At 37.8% G+C, this 19,845-nt stretch overlaps 1 protein-coding gene across 1 annotated transcript; it reads right to left on the bottom strand.

Moving 5' to 3' along the window:
• Positions 1 to 201: 201 nt before the first annotated feature.
• On the bottom strand, positions 202 to 15,645 carry LOC114354309 (uncharacterized). Its single transcript, XM_028306621.1, has 11 exons — positions 15,537 to 15,645; positions 14,433 to 14,555; positions 11,885 to 12,027; positions 10,610 to 10,892; positions 9,732 to 9,944; positions 8,438 to 8,674; positions 7,316 to 7,510; positions 2,062 to 2,304; positions 1,461 to 1,715; positions 947 to 1,166; positions 202 to 356 (listed from the first exon to the last, which is right to left on the bottom strand). The coding sequence occupies exons 1-11, from the start codon at positions 15,543 to 15,545 to the stop codon at positions 202 to 204; spliced, it is 2,076 nt and encodes a 691-aa protein (XP_028162422.1). The 5' UTR covers positions 15,546 to 15,645.
• Between the last annotated feature and the right edge of the window lie 4,200 nt (positions 15,646 to 19,845).

Raw genomic sequence — 19,845 nt, 5'->3', positions numbered from 1 at the left:
AAAGCGTAACAGACAGACAGACAGACAGAGTTACTTTCGCATTTATAATATTAGTTGGGATATTGGGAGCATACGCTGACAAACTTTCAGCTTTTATAAAATGACGTAGGTCTGGCGTTCACTAGCTCTTAGTCTAAAATACATGTGAGGATTTATGCGTTCTATTCCATTACCAGTGTGCAGTGCGCCTTACTCTAGGAATTATTTTGTAACCTTTTTAAGATCTTCGAGCTGGATCTTGAGCTGTGTGACGTCCTGATGCGTGCGGCGCCAGTACCCGGGTGACGCAGCCCCACTGTTCGCAGTCGGCGCAGGATTGATAGTTGGAGACTTCACCAGACAAGGGTACACCGCAGCTACGGAGAAAAGATGCGTTACTTTAAACTTTGTGGTTAGATAGACCCCGATTTGAACTTCATAGTCGGAATCAGAAGATACTGTAGAAAACCAAGGAATTTTTACCACTTCAGCACGCCGCATAAGACAATACACAAGGTTTAAGTAATTCCTGTAACATTTCCTACTCTATTTTTTATAAACCAACTTTATTTTCCAGTACAATTAGCTCAACAATATTTGCGTGTGCACACCAGAAAATAATTATCTTTTCAGTGACAGTTCCGACTTCCGGTATATTTACAGAATAATTGCATGTTGTTTATCAGATTGAGTATTTATAAAAATAGATGTTTGGTACCTGTCTTATTCTACTTCTTTATTCATTCTTAGGTTTAATACTTTCAAGCACTCTTTGTCTTAAACAAAATAGCAACTAAGGAATATTAAAATGAAGGAATATATTATTCAACTCGCTAAATAAACGTTATTTTAAGATCTCGTGGGAGACCACCCAAGCGTTTTTTTAAAAGTTGGTACAATACAAAACACACCATAGAAAGTTACTCCATTAGTTTGCAAATATATTCCAGGCTAAAATCAAATTTACCTGGTCGTGGTCTACATTCGCAGGGCGGTGGACCGGTCCGAACAATCTCCTTTGCTTTAGCCGTGAGTTGCTCTGCTCGCTCCTGGAACAGTTGCTCGGCGAGCTTGCACGCGAGCTTTTGAGCTCGCCGTTCGAGAGCTCGCTCTTGCCAGCCTTCAGTTTCTGGACCACCTCGGTCTGGTATGATTCGTGCTGCGTCCGCACAAGATGCTCCTACCCACTGCGGTTTAAAAGACACCAATGTAGAAAACGAACGAAGAAAATGTTTATTACTAGACATATTCTATTTACCATGTCTTGTAACTTCCCTCCCAATAAATAACAACAAAAAAGGCAATAAACTTTTCAGATAGGTATAAACCTCATTCTGGCGTAATCGGGTAAAAAAGATGCAGAGTCAAAAGATATGTATCTACTTTTTTTATAGTACTATTAACTCTTTTTGCTATAAACGATGCAAAACTAGACCTTGCTTCCACTATCTTTTCTCTACTTTTTCCTTCTTGCCACTTACCCTTGCGTGGTATTTCTCGATAGACGTAGCAATAGCAATATCCAACTCTCCGATCAGCAGCTGAGAGAAATAATTCCGGAGGTTAGTCTTGATGATTGAAGATTTGTCCCAGTTGTGCCTGTCTTCCAGACACTTTAGCAGCTGGCACGGCATCTCCGACGTGCAGCCTCCTAGTTCGGACTGCAGGCCGCCGAACAAGTCCGCCAACAAGTTCGACAGGAGAGTGGTGCGCAGGGACGTGCATGAACATGAATCCTGAAAATGAAGGGTAGAGAATTTGATAATACATACTTCGAAGTCTTCCTAAAATTGAAGGGGAATTTCATTGGCAGCCAAACTATAGATTTCCTGACTATACAAGTAGAAGTTGCAGTGGTAAGAAAGAGAGATGGAATGTCCCGTATGGATTAAGGACCTGCATAGACTTTCAGACAGTTCGTATTGTAGTCACGAAGACCACTAACTATATTTTAGTTTAATGGTACATTTAAGCGGTCCGTTTTAAACGGGGTTATGCAGTTCAACAACTATTCAACGCTTACATTATTAGAGAATTTTTAAACGAATTTACTAAATTCATTTTCCAAATCCAACAACATACCAAGAACTTATCTTCAGGACTGCATTTGCACAATGCCGCCAGGGAGGGGGTTCTCTTTGCCTCCACTGAGGCGTCTACTGGCATTTTGCACTGGCACTCCATCACTTGGTCCTTAAGTTCATTCAGCTGGTCTCTCTTCTTCTTCAGGTCGTCCATTTTCCCCTGGATTTTGCCATCGCACAGGACTTTGCAGCCGTCTAGGTCTTCCACCATTTCTAGCTTTTCTTGCCGTAGTAGATCCATCTATAGATTAAGTATTAATTATACGTATACTATATTAATTACTAGCTTTCCGCCCGCGGCTTCGCCCGCGTGGAATTTTGTCTGTCACAGAAAAACTTTATCGCGGCGTCCCTGTTTCAAAAACCGGGATAAAGACTATCCTATGTCCTTTCTCGGAACTCAAACTACATCTATGCCAACTTTCATCAAAATCGGTTCAGTGGTTTAGGCGTGAAAGCGAGACAGACAGACAAACAGACATAGTTACTTTCGCATTTATAATCTACTAGCTGACCCGGCGAACTTTGTTCCGCCTTAATGGCAATAAGCAGATTTTTTTTTAATTTCGAACGGGATAAAAAGTATCCTATGTCCTTCTCCTGGCTCTAAACTACCTCCCTGACAATTTTCAGCTAAATCGGTTCAGCCGTTCTTGAGTTATAAGTGGAGTAACTAACACGACTTTCTTTTATATATGTTACACTTTTACACCGTGTTACTTTGCATTCTTGCCATATTCACAGAGATAAAAGTAGGGAACAATACCTATTATTTAAGATAAACAAGAGACTCCCATAAAGAAAGTACACTGAGTTTTTAGTAAATTTGATTTTGCAGTACAAATTGGAATAAACCAATTTTGTCTCGCACTTTCTACAGGTGCAAGTGGAATAAACCTAGTGGGCGTGGCCTAGTTCTTATTAATCTGTGACGTTTTATGGCTCTGGGTACCAGCCTTTTTATCCAGTCATAATAATTATTTTAAAATACTCTTCAGTTGATTTTAGATTTTCCTTTCTACTCTCAGTTTCTACTTTACGGGCTTAGGACCGTCAAAAATACGTAATAGTTATTAGGCTTTTAATTAATTTATAACATTGTTCCCTATTTTTACAAATTAATAAATTTCATACTTATGAAATGAAATCACCTTATTCACAATTAATTATTTATTTATGAGTTCCTACTTACAAAGTTTACGTACTGCGAAGCAAGTGTTCGAAGTGTCCTCCGTTCTGATGAAGGCAAAGTCTAGCACGGCGAAGCGTAGGTATATCGCTTTAGTTTTCGCAACACATAAACGTTTTGTCTCACAGTTTCGCTGAAACAATCCGTTCACGTAACACGTTAACACTTTTTATCTCTTCTGCGCATACCAGGTCGTTTCAAGTCACTCCAAAAATAATAGTCCATTGGTGTTAGGTCCGAGGATCGTGGTGGCCAAGCTACTGGACCCCCTCGTCCAATCCACTGTTCACCAAACGTATTATTTGCGCACTTGACGTCCTTATTGTGGGGGAGCACCATCCTGCTGGTAGTAGAGCATTTGGTGTAACGCCTCAGAATACGGAACAAACCAGAAACCGTAAATGTGTATTCATATAAATTACTCCAAATCGCACTAATTTGCCTTTCGAGCAATTAGTCAATGGCCGGCGCGCGCATTTTTTTTTTTTTTTATCCACAACGAGGAAGCTCTTTTTTACATATCCGTCAGATTGACACTTTATAATTAAATTATGCCGTCTTGTGCCGTTCCAACATGTAAGAATGCTACTGGAATTACGAAGAAAGTGCATGGGATCATGTTTTATCCGTAAGTAGCACATTTCCTATTCATTTTAATAAAATAATAATTTTCAAAAAAAATCATGGTTGTATTTTGTAAGTGTTGCCGCAGGTCAACGGAATATTTTACCCTACTTTTTTATATTGAATTACATTTGTCTATAAAAAAATTCACGCGTTAATTTTGTTAGCGTTACCACAGAATAATGGAATATTTTCCCCATCCTTTTTGTTTTAATTAGTTTTGTGTAATTTCATCCATGACATGACAACCTGATTATTTAAATTATAAGTGCCACTTGTGGTCTAAACTGAGTAAATATTTTTGATTTTGATTTGATTTCAATATATTGAATTAATTTATAATATTACTCCCTAATAATGAGGAGATAATAAACTACTATCGTGAATTTCATACTTTCCCATTTATTTAAAAGTAAGGCATTGGTATCAACAGATCAGCAGCAGCAATATTTGTATATTTAATAATAATTTTAAGTAATTAATTATTGCTTACATACTTTGATTATCTTTCAGGATACACAGCCAGAGTTGCCTCGCAATCAAATTCAAACGCAAGTATTGGTGATTTTTTTGATTTGGATTCTGTTTTTGACTCCAAGAAAAGTTAAACTAAAAGCACTACTGCGCCGTAAACAAATGTTTTGTTGTCGATATGTTTACATAATAAAGAACCTTAAGTTTCCTTTTTGTTTTACTTGGCATTCTAAAATTTATATTCGTCTTTTGTAATTGACTTTTAAATAACATATTATTATACCTACATGTAGTATATTACACTATTTAATAGAAATAAATAATCATCTACACTTAGTTACTTCGGAGTAAAAATTAAATTCATAGGTAGGTACTATCTATATAGCCATAGGCCAGTCATGTCGTCTCGTTCTATCGCAAAGAATCACCATTTGATAAGATCGAGAGCAAAAACGGAAATGGATAGTTAACACTGGCCGTGTGTACTTATTTAACTTACTTATTTTTTACTTGTTTAACATCTCTTTAAAAAATTACATAATTTTACCCCAAAAATGGGGGTGTCACAGGGCGCTAGTAACACTAAAGGGGGTAGAGGGGCGTGGGAGGGGAAGTATTTTGGACACAAGTTGCCGCGTAGAAATGTTATCGAACACTCCTTCTGGTTTGTTCTGTATTCTGAGTGTAACGCTAAGGGTACGTCATCAAGCATTTCGTTTAAGACGTCTTGCAGACACTCCAAGCACCATTTTGATTAAATTATTCGTTGTTTGAATACACTTCAGTCATTTTTGTATTATTTATAACGTGATTTGTGATTGATAGATTTCTCAGTTTTTTACAAAAGTGTCAAAAAGACATTTTAAAGACAAATAAATTGCAATAGACCTATTTAAAAATACAATAAAAAGTAAAAAAGTCTCCATCGCCGTCGCTAACAAGTGATGTGCATGCGTTACGATAGTTAGTGATGTGTTTAACAGATTGTCGATAAAATAAAATATTCAAAATTAAAAATCTAAATTTTCGGGCATTATTTTTTAACGGATTTGTGTTCAGTATCAGTAATATAGTTACATCTGTAAATATGGCAAGAATGCAAAGTAACACCCTGTATAGATAAAAATAAAATGAATTGCTGTTCGTTAGTCTGATTAAAACTCGAGAACGGCTGGACCGATTGAGCTGATTTTGGTTATAAAATGTTTGTTGTAGTCCAGGGTAGGTAAACGGTGAGCAAATAAGGAAAAATTGCGATGGCTTATTTATTGCCTTTAAGGCGGAACAGAGTGCGCCGGGTCAGCTAGTATTAGTAGATATAGATAATATAGAGTGACAAAATAGGGTGACCACCAGAACATTCGGACAGAAAAGAATTTTAAAAATATTGTTTTGTGGGCATGTAATGCTCATACTAATAACCGTGCTACTACGCCATAATAAAGGTTGAAATAAATAACTAATTAAAATATAATATTGTAATGAAACAATGATTAACATCTTGATTGACTTGATTATTGCTTACAATACTGCTGTTATTTACACAATTAAAGCTGAGCCTGGTGCGATTGCACACATAAGCCTGTAAGAACTGCTTCATACTTTTCTAATTTAAGGCATTTTCCATATACATATTTTAAAGCTTAATACGATTGGTCATCCTGTGCTATTTTAAATCCGTGCCCAACGTGAGGCATGTTAACATACATATTTTGATGAAAAATACGATTCGTCATCCCTTGCCATTTTACGTCAATCCTAACAAAAAGAAGCACGTTTTCTTTATGCATATTTTAACGCATAATACGATTCGTCTTGAATTGTCGTTTAATAAATATTATTATTTCATCTGTACACAGAGATGTGAAAACGCATAAAAAGAGCCCTTATTTGTGAAAAGAAGACAACTTAAAATTTTTTAACGCCTAGGATCTGGGTATGCAACAGTAAACAATTTAAGGCGCTACATTTTTTATTTTTCAGGAAGATTTTACATACTAAATGAAAACAAAATAAGGATAATTATAGGTACGCTAGGATGATGTAACGTTTTACAACTATTCACTACTTTAATACAAGTAATGCTTAGTAGGAACGTTATAGTAAAGTGTATGATAAATAAAACATGATTTTGTAATCCAAATAATGATTAAGAGACAAAAAACCGACACAAAATTACAGAATACATACCTACTGACTCCGTTAAAATTACTGCGCAAATATTGTAAAATTATTTATTTATAACTCTCGTAAAAAAAGTAACACAAAAACCCTGTGTGATTTTTAGTAGCAAAACCAGCTGCGTGTGTTTCGGCCTTCAATTAAGTGGTACATTATTATACTGTGGTCGGTCATACGGAGATCCGCGCTTGGTAACACTAGTTAAAAATTTGAATTTGAATTATCTTTGTTCCTGACAAGGAAATTCAAAATTACGGCCAGACTACTTCTTATATTATGTACTGTAATTTAATTATAGCATTTATGTACTTAGTAGCACGAATTATTTTATCTAAAGATGTAGAACATTCATCGTCATTTTAAAACGGATATTTAACAACAATAACTTCTCCAAGAAGCAAAGGCTGCAGCTTTATAAAGAACAGATCCGACCTTGCATGGAATACTGCTGCCACCTCTGGGACGGCTCTGCCAAGAAACATTTGGCTGCTTTGGATTCGGTGGAAAGGCGAGCCAGAAGACTTATCGACAGCCCTACCCTTGTTGAAGCGGCGCTCCAGGAACTTGACCATCGCCGTAAGGTAGCATCCCTATCGGTTTTCTACAGGCTACACTTCGGAGAGTGTGAAGGCGAGAGTGAATAAGCACTTACAGGGCAGATATGTACCATCCTAGACTGCATCCCACTTAACAACAGGTGCGATTGTGGCCAAATACCTGCCTTGTTATGCATAAAAAAAAATAAAAAAAAAACATAACGGATATGTAAAAATAAAAATGGAACTTTACTCACTTCTTCTTTGATCTGCCCAATTTCGGCGTCTTCTTCCAGAAGCTGGTGGGAGACCTTTGTGACCTGTTGCCGTAGGGCACTGAGCTCCGCGTGCATCGCGCGCTCGGCTTCGCACGTGAGCGCGCGAACTGACTCCAGCTCGCTTTCCATCGCCTGCACTTTGCGGCGAGTTTGCTCTTCTTTGAACTAAAGTGAAGTTATTCATTTAAAAATTTCATTACTCTTGCTATTACTTCAACCAGTTAATTTTGTTTTTATAGCGTCGAGCTTTTAAAGATAAGCTTTGAGTCAAAATTTCGTGATGTTGGTTAAAGCAAACAAACGGTTCAGTTAATCACATGTAACTGTCTTGCTCATAAATGTTTGGGCACGTCTTCCAGTCAATAAAGGTTCGCCGACCCAAATAATATTTGCCTAATCTGATAGTCCCTACACATCTATGAAGCCTTCTTTATTGCTCCTAGTCTGGATCTTTCTTTAACAAATTCAGTGGCCGTAAATCTGATTAGAACTATCTATGTCTCCGTGGCACGATATTATTCCGCACGGGAATGCAAATAGCAGTAAAAAAAGGTTCTCACTATCCAAATATCATTTTCCTCACCTGATAATCCCTCGATCCGCATCAAGCCTTGTAGACATCTCGTTCTCAGCGATCTCGCCTCGCTCGCGCAACTGTTGCGTTAATGATGTACATCTACCCACCTGATAATCCCTATCCACCTGCGCCGCCTTGCACTGTTGCTCAGCTAGCGCCGCGTCCAGCCTGGCAGCCTCCTCGCTGACGCGCAGCCGCATGCAGGCGTTCTCGCACAACTCCTTCTCAACTTCTGTGAGCCGCGCGCGCTCCTTTTCAGTGATCTCGTACTGCTTGAGCAACTGTTGTGCTAGTGATATGCATCTACCCACCTGATAATCCCTATCCACTTGCGCCGCCTTGCACTGTTGCTCAGCTAGCGCCGCATCCAGGCTGGCAGCCTCCTCGCTGACGCGCAGCCGCATGCAGGCGTTCTCGCACAACTCCTTCTCAACTTCTGTGAGCCGCGCGCACTCCTTCTCGGCGATCTCGCCGCGCTCGCGCAACTGTTGCGCTAGTAATGTACATCTACCCACCTGATAATCCCTATCCACCTGCGCCGCCTTGCACTGTTGCTCAGCTAGCGCCGCGTCCAGCCTGGCAGCCTCCTCGCTGACGCGCAGCCGCATGCAGGCGTTCTCGCACAGCTCCTTCTCAACTTCTGTGAGCCGCGCGCGCTCTTTCTCTGCGATCTCGCCGCGCTCACGCAACTGTTGCGCTAGTGATGTGCAAGCGTTCTTGTATCCGTTTCGTTCTTCAATTAGCTTCTTCATCTGTAAAATTTTAAAACTATTCGATTGCTAGTTTATTGGCTGAAATCTATAATTATATTTTTTTAATGCGTGAAAATAATAGTTCATACATTCCTGACAATATGCATAACCATTATTGAATTTTAGGTATTACCAGTTTTAACGTGATTATTATTACTCTTTAAACAATCGCTTAAACAATGAATTGAATAGGGTCAAACTATTGAGTTGCAATGTCACGGTTAAATAAAAAAACTAAAGCCTGGTCCGTGAGCACGTAGAATTTTGTCCAATGACCCCAAGCTACCCAACCTTATCGCTCGCGCATAATTATGTTGCTGTCGCGCTCGCACACTCACTGCGGGCGCGCGTCGCACAGTCGCGACAGCAATATAATTACGCGCAAGCGATAAGGATGGGTAGCTTGGGGTCATTGGACAAAATTCTACGTGCTCACGGACCAGGCTTTACACACAAACATAACCACATTCTCGAAATTAACTACTAAATTATGCGTCAGTAAAAATAACTTGTCGTTCATTTATGTTCATGAATTAATCTCCCAACAATGTAGGTATCTAATCTAAATACATTTTGTGCATCGATGAGTTTCGCTTCATTATGAAATGAAAAATTATGTAAGTTTTTGGGCTTACACTGTCCAAGCATGCGACACCAAGAGGAAAATGTCATAGTCACCCGACTATGACATTTTCCTCTTGGTGTCGCATGGGTCTCTATGCCTTCGTGAACACTTCGTGCACTTTTTATTTTATTTTCGGTTGTTTTGGATCGGATTAGTCCATCCATAGTAAATTGATAAAAGCCTTCCAAGCCGCCTCCGCTCGCTCCAGTAACTCGACCCTCTCGGCTTCCCTCCAGACCAGGTTAGTTATTAATAGGAAATCAAACGCTTACATGTTTGGTTATGTCCTCTTCCTTCTCTTCAGTGAGGCCCAGCCGACGCTGGTAGCTAACCTCCAGGTCCTTCTAAGCCGCTTCTGCACGCTCCAGCAACTCAACCCTCTCGACTTCCCGCTGGGCCAGGTTAGTTATTAATAGGAAATCAAACGCTAACATGTTTAGTCATGTCCTCCTCCTTCTCCTCAGCGAGGGCCAGCCGCCGCTGGTAGCCAAGCTCCAGGTCCTTCCAGGCAGCCTCTGCTCGCTCCAGCAGCTCGACCCTCTCGGCTTCCCGCCTGGCCAGGCGTTCGGCACGTAGACGCAGCTCCGTCGTCGCTTTGTCGAGCTGAGTTAGCTTCTCCATGCACGCTGATTCCATGCAGCAAGCCTGGAGACAATGGGGATTGAAATAGTTAAATGTGGGTTGTATCAAAGAGTTAGGAAAATGGCCACTTCGTTTTTGTAGGCTTCGTTTCGATCATTCTGCTCTCAGCAACAGATATGATTTCTAAACTATAGGAGACAAACAAGTATGTTTTAATCACAATCTCTAGATCTCAACTTTCGTACAAACTGATGATAGCCTTTAGATCCTCCTCTCTGTCCTGTCGCAAAACCCGTTCTTATTTTGATTACCTACGTCTTTTGATTCTTAACTATTAACTAAGTAAGTACCTCACTGCCAAACTTCATAGGTCAAGTACTTTTCGAGATTTCGAGTTTAGACAGGGAGTGAATGAATGACCTTTGAGATTAATTTATACAGACAGTTTCCCGCACACAGTGGGCATAATTAGGTAATACACACATTTCTATTGTAAAACAATGAATATCGATCTGAGAAATTTTCCATTACTATGATGGAGATAATTAGTTTTCCAGAATCCCTTAGGTAAGATAAATGATAATAATACGTTAGTACCCTTTCGGTAGCGATACCAGAATTGTTGCTCTTAAGTTTAGAACTTTATACATATGAATTAGGTAAGGCTCACAACAATGGAAAATATTTTCTCTAAAACCCTTAATATGAACATAACTCTAGGTACTCACAGCATCGATTTTGTTCTTTAAATCCTTGTCAGGTGGTTTCCTACGCGCGGGACGCGAGCAAGCATTGTTGTCCAGGCGCATCACGATCTTCGTTTCCACCGGCAGCTTCACCACGGGTCCCATGAGCGATGCCGACTCGAAACTACTCGAACCAACTCCCTTCGAGAACTTAGAATCCTCATAACTAATAAAACTCCCCGGACAGAGCTCTGGCTTTCGTGTCTGATTCATTTTCTCCACGCACATCTTTTCAGGAGATTCCTTGCGCTTCGATTCCACGAACCTGAAAATGACATTGACACACATCAATCATCATTAATATGAATGCTAGGTATAATTAGAAAAGTCTAATAATTCCTGTCCTCACTTTTCAAGTTAATTAGAAACTTTGAACACTGGACCCGCATATACGAGTGTTGAGGATATTTGCATGTAATTATAGCATTAGACCTGCATTACCGCAAATGAAATTATTAGAATCGAGTATTCAACATACTTCCGATTACATCGCCATTCAGTGCGCAGGTCGTACACAAGTGATTCAGTTTATCAAGTCCGTTTAATAGGCAATTATTACCGTTTTATAGCCTCGCTACAAACTTGTCACAGGCGCAATATAAACCACGAGAGAGAAAAAAAAACAATTACTTGTTAAAACAATATTTAATTCATACCAGAGATGAGCTGTAATTTACCGCATCGTACAAACACGTGATTTCACAAAGTTATCGTCATCTATAAGTAAATAAGTATAAAAATATTAAAAGATGTACCGTTTCAAACTTTCATTATTGCTATATGTATTCAAATAGAAATAATCATAGTAAAGGAATTCCTTTGGCCAAAAGCCTCGATCTAGTATCGAAGTGGAAATTTTTGGAGAATGCCTTAAAAGGTTGAAAAAAAACATAAATAAGGGTCGTCGAAAATTGGCAATAAACTAGATACAGGTAGGTAATCGGAAACAAGATAGCTTTATAATTTAAAAAAAAAATTTAGCACGGAGCCTTTAAAAATTTTACGGACTTTACTTCTATGGATTTTTCGGACTTTACTTCTACGAGTTTTTCAAATCACAATACTAATTATTACGAAGATCCTCAAAAGATTTAATCTATGTTGCTAATCTATTATTGTTATTAGTATAATACCATACCATTGAATATATTTAAACTATACATGTACCTACTTAATTGACCCTAGAGCTAATGATACATAGATTATGCTGAGTACAGACAGGATTGCTCATAAAAAGTGTTCCAAAGATGGACGTACTGATACAAGCTGTCGACGTCGCTGTGGCCGAGCTGTTGCCATGCCAGCAGCGCGCACGCCAGGTACTGCTGCTCCGAGCTCTGGGCCGAAAGTGCGTTCCCCGCGTCGTGGGCCAGACGCTCCTGCGTTGCTTTTATCGCCGTCTGCGTTTATTAGGGATGATACACACAGGAATAAGACATAGAGTTACAGGATTTACAGAATGTAAAGTAGTGAATATTCCCACAGTTAATTTCAAGTTTTATTAGTAAGAAAGTGGTGGAATTTTCCTACAGAAAATCACTGTCGTAATTTTGTGACGTGAAAAATATAAAAGCTATTTTCAGGGTTCTTAGTTTAAAAGTTTCCTCCAATAATATTCTCAAAACTTGATTAATATTTGTGTAAGACTATGTCATGACTCTATTTGGTTTCCGGGGGATCAGTATAGGAAGCCCACTGTCCAAATCGTCTATTTCACACCATCTATATACACCGTGTTACTTTGCATTCTTGCCATATTCACAGAGATAAAAGTAGGTAACAATACCTATTATTTAAGATAAACAAGAGACTCCCATAAAGAAAGTACACTAAGATTTTAGTAAATTTGGTTTTTCAGTACAAATTGGAATAAACCAATTTTGTCTCGCACGTTCTACAGGTGCAAGTGGAATAAACCTAGTGGGCGTGGCCTAGTTCTTAATTTTATGGCTTTGGGTACCAGCCTTTTTATCCAGTCATAATAACTATTTTAAAATACTCTTCAGTTGATTTCAGATTTTCCTTTCTACTTTACGGGCTTAGGACCGTCAAAAATACGTAATAATTAATAGGGTTTCAATTAATTTACAACATTGTACCCTATTTTTACAAATTAATAAATTAAGTATGAAATGAAATCACCTTATTCACAATTAATTATTTATTCATAAGTTCCTACTTACAAAGTTTACGTACTGCGAAGCAAGTGTTCAAAGTGTCCTCCGTTCTGATGAAGGCACAGTCTAGCACGGCGAAGCGTAGGTTTTTCGCTTTAGTTTTCGCAACACATAAACGTTTTGTATCACAGTTTCACTAAAACAATCCTTTCATGTAACGCGTTTACACTGTTTATCTCTTCTGCGCATACCAGTCGTTTCAAGTCACTCCAAAAATCCATTGGTGTCAGGTCCGAGGATCGTGGTGGCCAAGCTACTGGACCCCTCGTCCAATCCACTGTTCACCAAACGTATTATTCGCGCACTTGACGTCCTTATTGTGGGGGAGCACCATCCTGCTGGTAGTAGAGCATTTGGTGTAACGCTAAGGGTACGTCATCAAGCATTTCGTCTAAGACGTCTTGCAGACACTCCAAGCACCATTTTGATTAAATTATTCGTTGTTTGAATAGACTTCAGTCATTTTTGTATTATTTATAACGTGATTTGTGTTTGATGGATTTCTCAGTTTTTTACAAGACATTTTAAAGACAATAATTGCAATAGATATTTAAAAATACAATAAAAAGTAAAAAAGTCTCCATCGCCATCGCCAACAAGTGATGTGCATGCGTTACGATAATTAGTGGTGTGTTTAACAGATTGTCGATAAAATAAAATACTCAAGATTAAAAAAAAATTTTTTCGGTCATTATTTTTTTACGGATTTGTGTTCAGTATCAGTAATATAGTAACCTCTGTAAATATGGCAAGAATGCAAAGTAACACCCTGTATATAAAAGAAAGTCGTGTTAGTTACTTCGCTTATAACTCAAGAACGGCTGAACCGATTTAGCTGAAAATTGTCCGGGAGGTAGTTTAGAGCCAGGAGAAGGACATAGGATACTTTTTATCCCGTTCGAAATTAAAAAAAGTGTGCTTATTTATTGCCATTAAGGCGGAACAAAGTTCGCCGGGTCAGCTAGTACCTGATAAAGCAAGCCATCTGGTTATCGTTTTGAGAAAGAAACGGCAAAAACCAATATTAAAAACGTTTTGAAGAATACCTCTGAAATACAGCTGTTAAAAGTAAACGGTTCTCGTGCTAAAACGACAATGACACACATAGGTATTTTTGTTCGACCATTAAACTCGATTGTAACAAATAAAATGAAAAACCATCGTTGTACAACTATTAAAATCAATATAAAACAATAAGTCCTGATTGCAAGCGCTACTCGCGTGCAGATATACATCGATAATACCTAGGTATTGTAAAACTATGCCGCACAAATGAATCGTTACAGCGATAAATAACCCCGTCATTTCATTATTTAAGATCCATCGTTTGATATAGGAACTCTATAAATGCAGCAATTGCGGTTAACTGTCGTGCATTATTGGAAAAATATGTAGGTTTATTAATATAATTCAAAAATGACGTTCATTGACGTCATATTTGCTTGTTTTAAATCAATTTTGCAGCGTTTATCAGAATTACTACGAGTATGTACGTATGGCCTATCTTATAAACTTTCCTTAGACTATTTATTAATGTTATGGTCATGGTCATGAGACCTAATTTATTTATCTATCATCATGACTCTATAAAATCTTCTGTACGAATAAAAATGATATCATACACCAACCTTTAAATCAATGTTAGGATTCGCTTCGACAGCTTTCGTTATATTCCACATTATAAGAGTGCCCATAGACGTCTGCTGTCTGACCCCAGACGAAGTAGCATCGTTCAGAGTTTGTTTATGAATCTATAAAACAATGGCATAAATTAATCACAGTCATACAATAAAATCTAACCTCCAGGCGGGATTATAGACCAGTTATGCAAGCGGTGAAGTTAAGCAAAACTAGCCACTATTGATAGTGTAGTAAAGTTGACAATATTTAAAGCAAAAAGAAAAGAAATAAATGAGTATTGAACACGAAAATAATAATATGGACATAGATTAAATATTATCAATCAATAAAGTAAGCTAGTCGGATTCGCCAGCTCATGGTTCTGTATCCTCACTCTATCTCTACTACATCCAAAAAATTCCTTTGTCTTTGCTGCGAGATCTTGTGACTTGCCAAATTTCAAGCTTCTAGGTTAACGGGAAGTATCTACCCAATAGGTTTTGATTTGATTTACTAGCAAGTATCTACTCTCATTTATGTGCAGTTTAAAGCGGCATTTCTGAATTCATTAGCTTAGGAGCCTTTTTTTACAATAGGGTTCAAATACGGTCAAATTGGCGTTTAGTTAACTGCCACCAGTCAATTAATCCAGAATGAATATATAATATGGTAACGTATAACCTATCCACCTCAGCTGGAAGCAGGCTAAGCCCTGAAGGTTTATTTTCCTCTGCTTTCTCAGTGGTATATTCGTATAAGCATTCTTGCCTTCTTCCTCGTGTGAGTTACTACCAGGCACCCAATACCAATAGATAAATGACAAATTGAGCTGAGTTACTTTATTAACGGTTACGGCCTAAAGCCGAAACTCTATTGGACTTCAGCCTTCTGAAGCAAAGAATCGTATTGTTTTCAAACAATTCAAGCCTTCAATGTTTATTACTACACAACCCATTATTTATGCAGAATATTATTTTACTATACATCTATCTAGGCATCGACCCTAGAACGATAAAACCGTTACATAACCGAACCCTTAGTCATTGTGCAGTAGGATAAAGAGATTATGGGCTAGATCAACATTATTTTAATAATACATAACATTATTTTACCTGATCCATAATAAGTGCTCAAGTGCCCACGGAACCACTTTTTATATAATTTTCCCCGAAAGAGTAAAGTAGAACATAATCTTGTAAATTACAATAATTTAATATCGTGTAAAATATTGAACATACAAATCATTGAAATTTTACAAGCATTTTTTTCCAATTTTTTTGACAATGACGTAAAAGACTTTTTAAAATGATCTTGCAGGCTTGCAAGAATTTGTAGAACTGCCATTCATTATTTCATAAACAATACGAAGAGTGGAGACTGTAGGTGAAAAGGAGTCGGTATTAAATTCTTCGACATACCAAACTTCAGTCTCCTAATTTTTAATTTATATAGAGCTCCAAAATTGGAAATGACAAAGCGCAAAGTAGGGATTAAATGTAAAATAATAAGGATAAGTTCTAGACTCGAGTATTTCGAAAAACGCGGTAGAGCTGTAATTAGGGTTCATTCCAGAATTTAAAGAAAGTTGCACAACTAGACCGAAGAATATCACATCATGAGCCAAGCTCGTTCCACCGGTTAGCTAGAGGTAAAGCTATTTATAAAGTTATACCACCACTTCTACGGGTATATCTTTATGTTTGGGTAATTTATATAATAGTGTACATGCCCAGTGTTTCCTGAGATACGAGTAACTAGCTGAGTAATGATTGCAATTTTAATCGCAGCAATCGTGCCAAATTTCAACATCGTTTGGCTAGACATTTATTTTTGCAATCCGCATGTAAAACCTGTGTTCAATAATCATCATCACACCAGATTGGAAACTTGATACGCTATATAGGTACAGCTTACATTCTCTATCTAGATCCAAAAATATCCGGAGAAAAGTTAATCTTAAGCCGCGGCTCCGCTTGCATTTTCATCACACAAAAACATACAAACGAAATGAGAACCTCCTCATTTTTTAAGTCGTTTAAAAACGGTGTTGCAACCATCCACTCTGAAACTCCGCTCTTTGTTTAAAACATGTTCTCAAAAACTTTCTTATATTATTATTTAACCTTAATATTAAACTATTTTTTAACGAATGCGATAGTAGGTTTTAGCAGCTAGTACAAAAACAAATCCCACACAAACAAATTGATTGGTCTAAAAACATGTATGTCACCGGTCACGCGCTTCACGCACACATCAACTGCGTACACACGAGTACCTGCGTACATCGAGTGAGGTCCGTCGCAATGCAAACGCACCTAGATGCAATGAACTGAAGATAAAAAGTGAAAGAGATAACAGCCGCGGGCGCTGCGCCGGCGCCGGTGCCCGCCGCCGCTAACGGTCCGGACCTTACAAGTTTAGCCATTGTAGGAGACGATGCTATTATTAAATCAGGCTCCGAGGAGCCAGTCTAAGAACTTTTATGGCATCCACGCATAAAACGCGCTGGCATGGGATAAAAAGCAACCTATTAATATCTACTCTACACTAGCTAGGGGAACCGCGCGCAAAACGATCCCCGTTAAGAGTTGAAGGATTTTAAATTTTATCTATCACACTATATTATGATACATAGTATATATTATAAATAAAAGTAATTACTATCTCTTCCTAAATATTTTATAGTTTTTCGACCACTGATCTTCGCATTTCATTTGTGGCTTTATCACCAACTTCGAAAAAAGGTGGAAGTCTTTACTAAGGTCAAATAATTTAAAAATAATCATGACCTAAAAAGTAGCCTCATCTTCTCGTTCTTTGAATTCAGTTAATAGGTACTGATTAAAATACTTAAGGATACCGAGAGCTTTTAATATCAAGCTTTTCTGGAGCTTATAAGTATAATTTTACCTCTAGGGTCTATTTTAAACTACTCTCCCCGTAGATTAGCACTATATGGGCATACGAGTAGACTCTACTACTTACTTGTGGTTATTTTTATAGAAATGAGGAATAGCTAGCTATTCATGCGTCCGTTTCTTTTTTGCTGCTATTGTAGATCGTGGCTTGAACCTTTAACAGAAATAAGCCTTTGATATATCGTTTTAAACTGTTCTGTACACTAGCTGTGTGCAATAATTAGTCGTTAATCATGAAATATATATTTAAATCTGTTACCAATTTTCTCAGGAAAAGGTGACCTTTAACTCTGATAGTCCAAAATATGAAAAATATTTTCCTAGAAAATAAACTTACTGCGTTTATTATGATAGGTAGAGAACGATTTGAACTCGAAGAAAGAAGTTACTTATTCCAATTTTTATAAGGTATGTGCTTGGGGTATGTGATACCTTTTTGTGATGGAAAACCATAATTATTATTTTGACCAATTTCTATTTCTACTGGAGGATTGGTTATTTTGAGAAAAATAAAGAAATATTAATCATAATTATAACCTTTGCCCCTTTAGGTAGTACGAGTATTTGAGTTCTCCTAATCACCATGCCAACGTGCTAAAATTAAAATGTGCCTTATCTGCGACGCCAACCTTGGCAAACATCACATTAAAGCTCATGAAGGATGCAGTAACACTTGAACCAATTACTCCATAGCTACTTACCATAGCAATGATAATTATAATGGCGCCAACCTCTCTTTTTTACGTTATTATTGAAATAACACAAACACATTAAGAACAGATTAGAAGAGCAAAAAAGGAAGATTTTGATAAAAATTCGACAGATAATATGGTGATGTATGAAATATTTCCATAGATGGCAATACATTATGAATATAAAATGGAAACTTTAATAGTTATTATTGAGCCCTAACTAAAGCTTTACGATTCTTATTTCTAGGAATCCACTTAAGCTAACGCTGACGTCAACGAAGTTATTTATAAAACGTAATAAGTAGTACATTGCTCAATTTAATTCTACAAATACCTACCTATCAAAGACCGAGTTCATGGATATTGATGAATATCATAAACACAGACCTTCTCGAACTTTCCAGACTTGTTTCGCGCTGATGTCCCGCAGAGGGCGAAGTTTGTGTCAATCAATCTGTAACAAACAAAACAAAAACAACTGAATTGCAAATATAATTCAGATAGTAGGTATATCGAGGGCGATGTTAATCAAAGATCCGTTATTTGAGGATAGTAGGTATACGATGCCTCTGGTTTTTTCCAGTTGGATTGATTGTGTCAATGCGGCCGAGGAGCGCGCGAGAGCACTCGTGGGGGCACAGAAAGCGCCCACTTGCTCAAACAAACAATTCGCGAAGGCCCGCGGACGATCTTGTTTACCTCTAAGTGCGAGTTATGACCAACCACACATTTGGCTGAACTAACATGATTTATGAATCATTAACATTTTTATTACATCGTTTAGGTGGTTAACATGTTTTGCAGTTATCGGCTCTTTTGTTGCAACTTTTTTCTTTTTAACCGGTTTATTTATTTTTAGAAGCGTCATTACTCATTGAGGGTGAGGTGCCTGCCCTGCTGTGGTCGTATCGTATTTTACTCGTACTTATTTTACCTTTTAAATTAGTCTGGATGAAGGAGTTAACTAATTGCATCAATAATTATTTACCAGTTATCCTTTAAATCCATTTGTATCATTATGACTCTATCAATCTTAGCCGTTACGAGATATCGCCATAATTTAGAACAATTTACAATCGTGAATATCTGAATCACCAACCAAATTGTGTAAAGGCAAAAATTAAACATTTTAGTAAATAGTGACGACGTACTTCTAGCTAAGCACTGTGACATCTCATACGGTTTTAATAGAATCCATTTTGCAGCAAAAATATGTGCCCCGATACGCCGTAGACTGTAGTACAAGTTGGTAGCTGTCGAAGGAAGTGAGGGACGCGTTACAAAACGATCGGACATCATGCGGCTGTCAATAGACATATAGAATTGGTATTGGTTGGTATTGTGCGGCATTGTGGCACCAGACTGATGGCCCCTCCGCCCGCCGCACACTACAATGACCACACAAGATCACACGCCACCGGAAAATGCAAGTACTACCGTCCTATTACATCGTCAATCATCCTCCGACATACAATGTAGCGGGCTACATCTTCATATGGATCTGGAAACGTCTTGAAAATACATTATCAGGACTTCATCCTACTTATTACACTCGTGGTAAAGTAGGTAACTAAATGTTAACCACAAATAATGGTCAATTGTTGTCCCTGCAATAATTTTAAAATATTCTTATGATGTTTCATAAAAAAGTAAGTTTATAGTTAAGTATTCTCAATTTCTCAAGTAAATGACCATTTTAAGTTTTTGTCAGTCCTGGCCAGTCTTGACACAAGTTTTTAGCTGAGCTACATTGACACTTCAAGATTTTATTTACTTTATTCGTTATATTTGCGGTCACGTGATCGCGTTCA

The sequence above is a fragment of the Ostrinia furnacalis genome, unplaced genomic scaffold, assembly GCF_004193835.3.
Source record: "Ostrinia furnacalis isolate ACB-3 unplaced genomic scaffold, ASM419383v2 OfSCF2039, whole genome shotgun sequence".
NCBI classification, from domain to species: Eukaryota; Metazoa; Arthropoda; class Insecta; order Lepidoptera; family Crambidae; genus Ostrinia; species Ostrinia furnacalis.
Note: the sequence above shows the minus strand (reverse complement) of the source record. Positions and strands in the feature narration are given on the sequence as shown.